This window comes from Anguilla rostrata, chromosome 4 (assembly GCF_018555375.3).
Source record: "Anguilla rostrata isolate EN2019 chromosome 4, ASM1855537v3, whole genome shotgun sequence".
NCBI lineage: Eukaryota > Metazoa > Chordata > Actinopteri > Anguilliformes > Anguillidae > Anguilla > Anguilla rostrata.
This window is the reverse complement of record NC_057936.1, coordinates 17,035,570-17,048,746: the sequence shown is the minus strand read 5'-3', so window position 1 is coordinate 17,048,746 and position 13,177 is coordinate 17,035,570. Positions and strand designations below refer to the sequence as shown.

Below are 13,177 nucleotides of genomic sequence, written 5' to 3'. Positions count from 1 at the left end.
GAATACCTGGGTAAAAAAGTGGTTTCATCTACCTGTAGCGAGACACAGGGACCGCATAACCAGACATGGTTATGAAATGGATTCGGGATGGAATAACAATGGGATAAAACATGTGCCATGACTGGTGAAGCAGTCACCAGAAGGTATGAGATCTTCATTGAATTCAGTCTGATAGCCCTGTCTTGCGCCCCCCCTAACAGATGCCAGCCCTCGAGGTGTGACTTCACCAGGCAGACTGGTAAGGACTCATGATTTTTTCCCCGTTTGAGAGTTATTTCATGGTTTTAATTTTGGTCGAGGTGTTCCTGTGATGGGATGACAATACAAAAAGGGTCTGGAGGTGGATTAGCTTTTTTTTTTGAAGCACAGCTTTGAAAGATAGTTTGTGCTACAACCTGAACCTTAGAATGTCTTTACTGCTCTAGCACTGAATTCCTGGCTCCAGATCACATGGAGAGTTTCAAGCAGGACATGCTCTCTCGAATAGTCAAGACTTACTCAGATATTGCCATTATTTACTGAGGTATTGGAAAACCTTGGCCATGTTGTCACGCTTAGATGTGGTCTATAGAGGAGGTTGTTAGCCAAGGCAATACAGGAAACATGGATTCTCTTTCCTCCTCTTTCCTTTGTCTCAACAGCTGATCTACACTTCTGTAGACACACTGGCTGCTATGGGTCAATACAATAGCATTTCTTTATTTTCACTTGTATTCTCTTTTGAATTAACAGACTCCCTTATGCCCTTTTTCATATATTTTTTTCAGCAGTAGCTAGCTGATACGGAACATGATTTCAGCAAAAGATTACTACATGTCAAATTTACCTCCCTTAGTGTCCTTTTTCTGCACCACATCAATTTTTTTCAGTCCGAGATTCTTCCTCCAGCAAAGATGCAAGCAAGACTGAACTGGTTTTTGTTCCCCACCATTTTCCATGTAGTGTCCCTATCGCTCTGAAGCCTTTCAGTCCCACCTTCTTCCATCAGTCACTTTGTTATGGTGTGACATGTAGCCACCCCTCACCCCACTTCACCAGTAACCCCCACAGCGCTATGACATCACCTTCCTCCCCCTGGCTAGGGCTTCAGACAGTCACAGATTTCTTTAGTCCTTCTGCCTGCACTTCTGCTGTTACTGAGCAGGAAGTGAGGTCCATTTACTTTCAGGACACCATTGTTTGCGTGCACAGCTCTGACTTTGAACTGTCCCCATGCCAATGCCGCTCCCTTATAAATACAAATATACTTATAGAGGATGTGCTGCTTACATCACAAGTAGATTTATTTAGATTTCATTCTAGACCCAATGCACATAAATTAGATTATGCCCCAAGCATAGATGTGGCATCCTTTCATCCACCCTTGAAAACTCTTGATAGACCTCTATGAAAATATAGTAACTGCACTTAATCTTTTGGAAAGTATATCCGTCACCACAGCCAGTCAGAGGCTGTGACAGGTTCCATTCTCTCCACTTCCTATACTGCTTCACTTCCTCTGTACCTTCATCTCTGTCCTCCCCTCACTCTCTCTTTATACTTTTCTCTCTCTCTCTCTCTCCCCATATATTTGTCTTTGCTGTCCTTCTAGTCCCTGTCACAAAAGAAGTTTGACTACCGACAGTTTGCTGCAATCCCTTCTTCCAAACCTGTATACGACATCCAGGTATCATGTGCATGCTCAGCTGCCAGCCCTGAATGCCCTCCCTCCAGCACCCACCCCACCCCCCCACCCACCATGCTTACCCCCCCCCCCCCCAAACCCCTGCTCTCTCCCTCCCCTCACTAAAGTTTCACCTCCCTGACAGGTCCCTGTGTGTCTGGACAACAGAATGCTGTGGTGCAGCAACATTAATCTCTCCCCTCCCCCCACCATACGCAAATTCAGGATCAATATCTGAATGAGTCTAGGCAGGCTCCCATTGGACCCTCTATTCCCAGTCCTTTGTGAGCCACTTCTCTGCAACCAATCAGCAGTAGGCTCTTCTTCTGCAGACCTGCAGAGATGGGTTCATCCTTCATTTACCATTAGATATAATTTTAAGATGGTGGCAGCTGACACTACATTATGTCAAGATTCACCTTTATTTTCAGTCATGTCATCAATCATGTCATAATCAGACTAAGGTTTGGTTTTTTTAGGTTGTGATCTCCTGTACCAGACATCAGTCCTGTATTAAAAATTACTTATTTCAGAATGATTACCTCACTCCCTTCTCCTTTACTCAACTCAAAGCTACTTACTATTAGCTACTCACTCAAGTGTCTGACTCACTAATCATGTCTCAGCCTGGTCAGCCTTACTCTGAGGATTTGGTCCACTAACCAATCAGCTTCTGGAATACCTGCCCTACTGTCATCTCTCCCACCCACTCCCCCACAGGTCTTTTTCTGGGACTTAATCTGTTCCTGTTCAAAAGTTCACCCACGTCAGTCACTGTGTTTTCACACCCTGTGTTGTTCACACAAATTATGGCGATAAATGAAGGATGAATTGTATCTGGCTGCTTGACCAATGAAAACTGCTATGTATTAAACCTTGGTTTAACAGATGACTGTTTGATGGTTATATTTAATTGTCTTAATAGTCATTGTGGCCTTTATATCAACCTCTTTACACACAAAAGAATCGCAGTTTGTGAAAATTGAGCTCACGGATTGGTCTGGAATGACCAGGCACGTCGTGGGTGATGGAACAGGAGCTTGACTGTGGGAGGGGGACAGAGAGAGGGTGGGGGAACAGAGGAAAGAATGCTGTTGATTTTTGGCTGCCGGCCTTTTGTCTGTGGCTGTTTGTCTTTAACCCTGTCCATTTCAACTCCAGTGAGCTGACGCATGTGGGAAATCCAGCTGATGTTCCTTTCTTTGATATGTTGACACTAACTGACAGTTTTTTTCCACACTCATAAGTCACCAAATGGTTTTCCACCAGTTACGCTTCCAAAGCCCCTTTACAATTCTTATTAATGTGTATTCAGGGCATACCTTTGATAGGAGGAGATTGTTTTCTCTGTGTCTGCTGGCTAGCAAGTACCAGTGTGTTGTAGTCCTATTTTGGAGTCTTACTGAGCATCACAAGTACACCACCAGAGTGCACGTTCTCTGGGAAATGACTCTTAAGGTTATATTGGTAGCGGTGACCTATATAGAGCTGAAAATGCCAAAGGTATATTCCATTACTAATGTCTGTGCATCTGTGCAGGGAACGTACTACAGTGAATAGCTCAGATATTTTGTGGCAGCTGATCTCTTGCTGTTTGGTGAGAGCGCTGACCAGAACATGTTTGTGTTCTAGAGTTTGAGTCATGAGTTATTTAGTGGCTGTGCCCTCCACCCCCGACATCCCTATGAGCAAATTGTGAAAAATATATTGGTGTTCCTTAGAACCACGCAAACTATGTTAACTTAGGGTCAGAGGGAGAGAAGTCTGTGTACATCTTCTCAACTTGACCTGGTCATCCTTTACATTATGCCTGAGAAAGTACAGGGTGACTGCAGAGCTGCTGAAGTCTGTATGGACTCTACCCGTAAAGTGATGATTGGCTCAGACCTTCCACTTTTTTTGTCCCCTTCAGGTTTCATAACTGATTTAAAGCTTTGTCTGTATGACATTACACTTTCATTGAGCAACTGCAAATGAAGCGAGTAGCGATTGGAGATTCTTGTCCGCTGGACAGGGGTGCATGTGTTGTGGGTCGTGTTTCACAGTGCGTGCAGGGGGCATTGGTCATCCTTGAGTCGATGAACACCTGTCGCTCTCCTGTATCCAGAATTTATATGTGTACATTGAGATTCAAATGAAAGGCATGTTAAATAAGATCCCTATTTCTTGTCATTGGGGCCATATGTGAAAGCTTAGACATTTTGTTCCCAAATTGTTTGGATTTAAAGGATGTAGTTTGGAAGATGAAACACAGTAAGTAGCTGTGCTGCTCAGGAGATGCAGTTCAGAGTTGTCTGTCCAAGAGTGGATCTCAGTGTAGTCATTGTGAAATAAACTCCCACCCCTCTGCCAGTTGTTCTTCCATCAAGAGGTGTGAAGATGGCGGAGACAGTCCAGAAAGCTCTGTTTTGTTTCTATTCTCCTCCATGACTCTTTTTTTTCCCCTCTTGCAGTCTCCTGAGGCTGCAGACAGCATTCAATTTATCGATGACGCTTCCAACAGCCCAGGTGAGTTACCGTGTCCAGTTCAGAACTTTCCCTATGTAATGGAATCATTTTTGAAATGGTATTTTACAACTGTTCTTTTGAAATGCCCATTATGTACAGATTTTTTTGAAATGGTTATTGGCCAATGGTCTATTTGGAATTGTGGCAACCTATGGGTCTTTTTGGAAAAGTCACTTACCAAAGGTCTGCTAGGTTGGAACTATAGGTCTGTTTAGAATAGTAACTTAACTAATTTTTTTGTGGAATAGTCACTGTCTGGCATGTCTATTTGGAATAGTGGTGAAAGGAAATGGTGCTTGAAGGGCATTCAGAAAATATAAATCATATACATATACATGTGCTTTGTTTCTCATTTTTGCTGAGTTGTTCCTCCTGTGATTACCCTCCCCTCATTCAGGTGGCTTCCTGGGATAATCTGCGGTCAGATATTGGTAGGACCTGAGTGTTAGTGTGTCATAAATGGCGAAAATGACCATTGGCTTCCACCTCTCTTTGCTTCACTTTGTGTGCAAGTGGCCAGCATGGTGTGAGGAATTTTAAGTGTGAAGGGAGCTGTACCTGTTTTCACCCTAACCCTGTCAGCACTGGAAGGCCTGATCCAATCACATTTTTGGATAAGGTGATAGTAAAGATAATTGAGCTTGTCCCAAATTAAACACAAAGGATGAGGGTTTGAGTAAGTCCTGGCTTCTGTTATTCAAGTCATGTGGGCCAACTAAATCTACACTGGCACATCCTTCTAGACCGATTAATGGCTAATGGTTCCTGCCATATAAATCACTCTTATTCATTTTTATAGTAATGATTATAAACATCCAATAATAATAAGCCCTTGGAACTTAGTATGCAGCAATGAGATGGAATTGATTTGTTTCAGTGGGGAAGATTGGGATTAGCCAGGGTTCCTCAGTTTACTAATGAGTGGCTACTCACCAGGAAACTACAGGCAACCAGTCACCCTCGGGTAGAAATGCTCTTATCCAGTCTGTGTTTGTTTTCCTTTAGTCTCTTCTATGGCTTTAGAGTTGCCATTGACAGGCATGTGTACTGTATCAGCACAGTGTATGTACTTTAGTGACACATGGATAGTAGAATTGGAGATTCAAAATGAGGGGGCTAAAGGCAGGCCAATATTCCCCTTAAAATAGGAATGAATGTATTATGGGGATACTCTTGAGATTATGATTCATGGCTGGGCTCATCCTGGCCTGGAATCCTCTTTCTGTTACATTATCATATTATTTTGTGGGGTTGTGAGAGCTCACAATTTCAATATTTCGTACTGCTGCTGGAATTGGGGCTTTTTAACACACTGCATATGCTAACTTACAATAAGCATTCCCTGGGCTCCAAGTCAGGGCTAATGAAACAGGGTTCAGACACTGAGCGTTGATGTCGAGCTGGAAGTAAATTAGCCATAGATAAATGGAGCTGCTTAGTACCTTTTTTTATACCAATGTATGGATACATCACAGTGTGTCCTAATTCTGATTGGTTAACCCTGCTGCAGCTCAGGAAGTAATCATAAGTGGGTGGAGTCTCCCTGCTGTGCTCCTCACATGCCCCTGGGTTGCTTGGGATTTGCATATGGTTATCTTGTTATCTTGCATATGGATATATAATGGTTTGAAGCCCTGTGGTAGTCTACTGTTGCTGTGCTTGATTGGTAATATGCTTGTCCAGATGCAAGCCAGATTTTGGCTTCTCAGTACTTCGAGGTTTGTGCGAAGCTTGTGTTCAACTTGCTGGGTTTTAATCAATTTTTCGGGTGTGTGAGCTTGTGGGGGTGCATGTGGGTGCAAGCTTGCATGTTTGTTTATGTGGCTGGTCAGTAACACTTCTTTTCTCCTCTCTTTTGCTCCGTTACAGCGCCCCCTGCTGCCCTTGAGTCAGAGGTGCCCCTCCCACTGCCCGCGTCCTCTGCCCTGGAGGAAATGGCGCTCTACAGCAACAAGCGCAAGCTGAGGCAAGGGCGCCGGAGCCTGGAAACGGCCGTGCCCACGTAACATTACTCACATCCAGAAGACACATCCAGGCCCCCTTGGACCAGACACACACACACAGGAACACACTTACAGACAGGCCAGAGCTCCAACACTGCAGAGCCTGCTTTATAAATAGACACATAGAAATACACTTTAGCACATCAGATTGGCCGATGTGTTTCCATGGAAATGCTCACAGAGAAGCTCTCCTGTCCTGCATGCCAGTCCTGAGTCTGCTGGATTGACTGGAAATGAGGAACACCGCAACCACAGTAGCTTCTGATTGGTTAAGGAGAGTGACAGTGTGGGGGGGGGGGTTAACTTTTCTTAAAAAAGACCACCCATTTTTTAAACCCATATTTGTAATTTGTTTTTCAGTTTGCGTTTTAGAAGCTGAATTATTTTAACTGGAGACTAATATGTTTTTATTTTCTGCTTCCTCCGATTTTGCTGTTTTAAAAAAAGGAAAATATGGAGGAAAAAATGAAAATGATGAATGAGGTAGCTGTTATACTAACTGTAAATCTTTTGTTAATTCGTTTTTTCGAGGTTTTCAGTTGCAAGGTTTGGTGTTGGGAAAAGTGAGGACGGAGAGAGTGTAAATACGAGAGTGGCTCAAACTTGCCAGACTACTTACCTGAGGGAAGTATGGACATTCTGCTACCTTCCCTGCCAGCTGAACATAGGGCAGTTCAAACACACCTTTTCTCTGTTGCTTTCATGCATTTTAATTTTTTAAAAGAAAAAAGGAATTGGTAAACTGATGGTAAACTGATACTACAATCTAAGACTTCTTTTAAATGTAATTGTACATATTTAAGATATTTGATGCTATGGAATGATTTGGTTATTCCCACAGGGAAGATGATTTTTTGTTAATGGAACCTCTGGATTAATCACAAATAGAGTCTTTGGTGCAAATCTGTAGCTTTGTACAAATCATCCTGAACACTGATTGATGAAATTTGGTAGAACTGGTTGAGATTATTATTAATCCATTCATGTGGATTCATGTGAATAGTGCAGATTTATACCTATAACTTTATCGCAATACAAAAAAGTGACATTTTTCAAAAGATTAAAAAATGTATAACTTGTCCCATGGTGAAGACTGGAATTATGGGATTGTCTCTTCAGGTGTAACCATTGTAGTTTTAAGAGGACATCTTAAAGTACAGCAATCTGGTGTACACAATGAAAAAGTACTGTTCAGAATGACCCATTAAATAAAATGTAAGTTCAGTGGAGCATTAGTTATTTAGCATAGAATTTTCTGGTGAGGTGTAAAGCCTCACTAATATATGGTCCAAGCATTCAAGGGTTTTTCTGAGATGAACTTAGTAGGCATTATTATAGACAGGTGGTTTTTTAAATTATAGTTCTATTGCATATCACCTGTCCATTGGGATGAGTAATTCCAAGGTTCTAAGAATGGATTATATAGTTTTATAAATTCTTTTGTATCTAGTCCTCTTGAAAGTATGTACATTAACTACTTTTACTGACCGCAGTGAGGGAATAGTAAAGAATCAACTAGAGGCCTAGACTATGTATGGTTTTGCAACATTCCTATTCCAACTAAGAAGAGTAATCTGGAGAGACCAGGAGGCAAACACACACGCATGCGCACATACATACACAAATCTGCTGCATGGTACACCTGGATAGAACAATGTACCATTTGTTACCAAATGAAACAAAATGCTCGACTCAAGCCTATTGAATTAAAACAGGGTGCTGAATCCCACAAACTAGAATTTATAGAGTGAAACGGATAACACTCACTGGAATACTTATAAACTTTTGGTTTATTCCATGAATATATGAGGCACGATATCAAAAACACTTTGGCACGAGCCTTCTTCAGTGTACTCACGTGCAAAAAAGAATGAAATGACTCATTTTGTATTGCTTGTTGAGCACACTAGAAGGCTTGTGACTAAATGTTTGTATATATCATGCTTCATGTATTCATAAAATAAATCAGTAGTTTATAAGTTTTCTACTGAGAGCTGTCTGTTTTTCTCTACCATTAAATTGCACAACTGTCATATATATTCTGCATACATACTTTGATTGCATTTTGGTGTCATTCTCCTCTTCTATGGGCATTACTGAAGTGCTAACTTAACCTAAGGTTATCTGTCCTCATGACTGTTCAGCCCATCAGGCCCAGGAAGGTAGCAGGTGTTTGATTTCCCTCCGTTGGATTACAGTAATCTGAAGCCACTGAAATCCTCTATTAACATGTGAATAATGTACAGATACTGAGAGAGACCAACAAATGGTCAAAACTGAGCCAATCTATGTGGAGACAATGCCAGTGTCTAGACTGCCAGACAGGCTGGGCTGGGTCTAGACAGGGAGATCCCTGTACATTGGCACAGTTAATGGATGCATCTTTTAGTCCAAGACAAGACAAGATAGACTTGTAACTCAAAACTGTATTTCATTTTATTACTCTCAACACATTCTGTCTTTCTTTCTCGTTTTCCCTTAACGAAAGGTCTGATAGCTCTGTTAAGGAATCATGGTAAATAGCTCTTTATGAATTTAAGTTACTAATTTTATCTGTTCGTTTTTGTCTTGCTGACTTGAAAATCAGTTTGGGCCATAATTTGTGAATGGATATTTTTAATTAGATAACAGTCTCTGGGATTTTCCAAGCACATGGGATTCACTGCATTTATACACAGAAACATTTGATTTGTTCTTTTACTCTTTGAATTGGTCTCTGAATTCCCTTGAAGAGCTCTTGTTTTCCAATAGTGTGGGTGGGAAAGGGAGAAGATCAGGGCTTATAGCTCATCCAAGACTGTAACTAGTGAATTTGTACAACCAAAGAAGTCTATTTTGTGGTTCAGGAATAATAAAGTTTACTTTTCATTTAACAAAAAGTTGTCCTTGCCTGGACCATTTTGTGTTTGGTTTTTTGTGCTAGTTCAGGGTGTACAGTGTTCACAGAGACCCTTAAAGACCAAACAAGTGCTTGACCAAGTACTTGAATTGTACAATATAAATTCTGTGTGAACATACACTCATCGGCCACTTTATTAGGTACACCTTGCTAGTACCGGGTTGTCTTCTGCTGCTGTAGCCCGTCTGCTTCAAGGTTCAACATGTTGTGCATTCAGAGATGCTCTTCTGCATACCTCGCTTGTAACGAGTGGTTATGTGAGTTACTGTTGCCTTTCTCTCAGCTCAAACCAGTCTGGCCATTCTCCTCTGACCTCTGCCATCAACAAGGCATTTTCGCCCAGAGAACTGCAACTCACTGGATATTTTTTCTTTTTTGGACCATTCACTGTAAACCCTAGAGATGGTTGTGCGTGAAAATCCCAGTATATCAGCAGTTTCTGAAACACTCAAACCAGCCTGTCTGACACCAACAACCATGCCACGTTCAACATCAACTTTCTTACCCATTCTGATACTTGGTTTGAACTTCAGCAGATCGTCTTGACCATGTCTACATGCCTAAATGCGTTGAGTTGCTGTCGCATGATTGGCTGATTAGATATTTGCGTTAATGTGCAGTTGAACAGGTGTACCTAATAAAGTGGCCCATGAGTATACTTTTTCATTTCAAGCTTGAAGACAAGAATGGAGAATTCAAGCATTTACACATTGAGCTTCAACAGTAGACTGGTTACAAGAGCGATCCCCGGGCACTGTAGACTTAAGTCTGCATTTTGACATTTTACTCTGTCTTAAATGTTGTAAGAAACCCTTTTTAAAAATGCTACATGTTTGTAACTGACTCGGGTGTGAATTGAGCTCTAGTTCGAGCTTTATTGAGAATTCACATATACTTCTATGATGTATGTGTTGGCGTTGGACTATTATTTTTTGATTGAATGTGGTACCTGTATATGAGTGACTACAAATTCCTGACAAAGTATAACTTTTATTTAAATTAGCCTGCATGAGTTTAAAAGTTGTTCATTTTGGGTAGATAATTAGCCACTATTGGGAGCAATTGTTTAATGCATCATTCATAAATTGTTAGCCATTGTCTAATCTATATTTTTCCCTTTAAATATTGACGCCCAACTTCGGCCTGATCATGTCCAGTTTCTACCCTATTCTGTTGTGCTTGTATTCATACGGCAGTCACCGTATGAATGGTTCAAGGTGCCCTTGGTACTGCTGAGGTTTCTACATCTGAGAAAGTCTTGCCAGCGTCCTTCATGACACTGTTCACAGGAAAAGAAATGGGCCAGGGTTCACATGATGGAACAAAATGTGGTCAATCACATACAGTCTTACACAAAATGTCCTACAAAAAGTGTTTGCTATTTGAGGTTAACATTTTTGTGACTGAAATGAAAATGTTAAGTACTCAGATTAAAAGAGAAATAAGTAAAACTATGGCATTTAAGGATTAAGAAATTTAAGAGAAATGGCAAACGCCTGTGTTTAATAAAGTGCAGTTTTGGATCCCACAAGGTATCATTTTTGCTAAATTTGTATTTCATATATCAGTGTATTTTCACATAATAGGGTTACAGCTAGGGTTAGGGTTGCAGCTAGAGGTAGGGTTAGGGTTAGGGTTAGGGTTACATCTAGGGATAGCATTAGGGTTAGGGTTACATCTAGGGATAGGCTTAGAATTACAGCTAGGGTAGGGGTTAGAGCTAAGGTTAGGCTAAGGCTAGGGATAGGGTTAGAGCTAGGGTTAGGCTTATGGTTACAGGTAGGGTTAGGGTTGCAGCTAGGGTTAGGGTTACAGCAAGGTTTAGGGTTAGGGTTATCGCTAGGGTTAGGGTTACGATTACCGCTAGGGTTAGGGTTAGAGCTAGGGTTAGGGTTACAGTTAGGGTTACGTTTGAGTTACTGTTAGGGTTAGGGTTACAGCTGCTGTTAGGGTTAGGAATACAGGAAGGGTTTGGGATAGAGCTAGGGTTAAGGTTACTGCTAGGGTTAGGGTTACAGCTAGGGTTAGGGTTACTGCTAGGGTTAAGGTTAGGAATACAGCTAGGGTTAGGGTTAGGGTCATAGCTAGGGTTAGGGTTACTGCTAGGGTTAGGGTTACAGTTAGAGTTACAGCGTCAGTTAGGGGTAGAGTTAAGGGTACAACTAGGGTTAGGGTTACAGCTAGGGTTAGAGCGTAGAATATTACAATGGCTCCCCCCGTCACAGTACATAGACTGCGTGGTTGGTCGGGGGAGACCAAGGGCATGCACGGGCCTACGCCTGTGGAGCACAACTCTCAATCGTGGCTATAATCCGGGATGAAGGTTTGCTAATTTAACGGGAGTATGTTCTGGTGAGCAAAAGAGGAATCTTTCACAGCGAGATTGCGCTGCTACTTTCCGTTGTCCCTGGACAACATACTCGACCAGTCCACATCCATGCTACCATGTACACGATTTTATGTTTTACCGAGAGGGTGATTATGGTGAGCACAATAGGAATCATGAGCCGCGAGATTGCGTCGGCCACGTTCCAGATGTCCAAATAGTTCCCCCAACAAACGCACGAGCCGGCGAAAGACAGATCGAACGAACGAGCGGCCGGGCGATTGCACAAACGTATGGTCAATCTGGCAACCAGACGAACGCTCTCAAAAGCCCGGACGAACGAACGGACAATCGAACAGCCGAGCAATCGAATGGAAGTAGGCGAACGGCCGAAAGCACAGACAACCGATCGACCGAACAGGCGGGCAATTGGATGGGTGAATGGCCGAGCATGCGACCAGACAAACCGACCCAAAGACACGAACTGACGGACGAAAGGACGAACGGCAGACCGGACGATAAGACACCCGACTGGACACTGCACTCCACCAGTCAACCTCTATGCTACCATATATATATTTTTATAACTCCGTTAAATATTATGGTTTGATTAACCATTTAATGGGAGGATGAACATAGGGAGAGTAACGAGAATGAGCAGCAAGATTGCGCTGGTCACGCTAGATGCCTGTCTGGGCATCATACTCACCCATTCAACCTCCATGCTACAGTTTAAGCAGTTGGACGGCGAGCAGGTGAAAATGTTTTTTTCTATTAACTTTATAAAATAGATTTTATAAACAGTTTCTATTTGCTAAATTACTGATAAATACTTCGTTAAATATTATGGTTTAATTATCCATTTAACGGGAGGATGAACATGGACAGAGTAAACAGCGAATGATTACCGCGAGATTGCGCCGGTCATTCTCAATGCCTGACTGGGCATTGTACTCACATGTTCAACTGCCATACTACAGTCTATGGAATTGGAGGGCGAACGGGTAGGGGGTTTGTTCTATGTTAACATTTCCAAACGATTTTATTAACATTAAATTATTGGTTTGCTATATTATTTGTAAGTTTATTGTTTATAAAAAATTCTGTTAAATTCTATGGTTTAACTAATCGTTTAACGGGAGGATGAACATGAGCCGAGTAAACAGCGAATGATTACCGCGAGATTGCGATGGTTATTCTCAATGCCTGACTGGGCATTGTACTCACATGTTCAACTTCCATACTACAATCTATGGAATTGGAGAGCGAGCGGGTAGGGGGTTTGTTCTATGTTAACATTTCAAAACGATTTTATTAACATTAAATTATTGGTTTGCTATATTATTTGTAAGTTTATTGTTTATAAAAAAACTCTGTTAAATTCTTATGGTTTAATTAACCGTTTAACGGGAGGATGAACATGAGCCGAGTAAACCGCGAATGATTACCGCGAGATTGCGCTGGTCATTTTCAATGCCTGACTGGGCATTGTACTCACATGTTCAATCTCCATACTACAGTCTAAGGAGTTGGAGGGCGAGCGGGCAGGGGGTTTATTTTGACTATTCAAACGGTTTTTTAAGCTTAAATTATTGATTTGTATAAGGTTAGGGTTAGGGTAAAGGTAAGGGTTAGGGCCAGGGTAGGGTTAGGGTTGGAGTTAGGGTTAGGGTTAGGACTAGGGTTAGGGTTAGGGTTACGGCTAGGGCTAGGGTTAGGGCTAGGGTTAGGGTTAGAGCTAGGGTTAGGGTTAGGGTTAGGGCTAGGGCTTGTGTTGG

General features: G+C 41.9%; 1 protein-coding gene across 7 annotated transcripts in view; it reads left to right on the top strand.

Annotated features, from left to right (window-relative positions):
* The window catches only part of scrib (scribble planar cell polarity protein), a 96,603-nt gene extending 87,550 nt beyond the window's left edge, over positions 1 to 9,053 (top strand). For 6 of the 7 annotated variants that reach the window (XM_064330990.1, XM_064330993.1, XM_064330992.1 and 3 more), the window contains 4 exons: positions 201 to 238; positions 1,592 to 1,666; positions 4,117 to 4,171; positions 6,041 to 9,053. In XM_064330990.1, the coding sequence (XP_064187060.1) occupies positions 201 to 238; positions 1,592 to 1,666; positions 4,117 to 4,171; positions 6,041 to 6,177 (305 nt within the window). In that variant the 3' untranslated portion in view covers positions 6,178 to 9,053. The remainder of the gene's footprint in view (positions 1 to 200; positions 239 to 1,591; positions 1,667 to 4,116; positions 4,172 to 6,040) is intronic. The other variant, XM_064330996.1, reaches the window with a different exon arrangement.
* Positions 9,054 to 13,177: the final 4,124 nt, after the last annotated feature.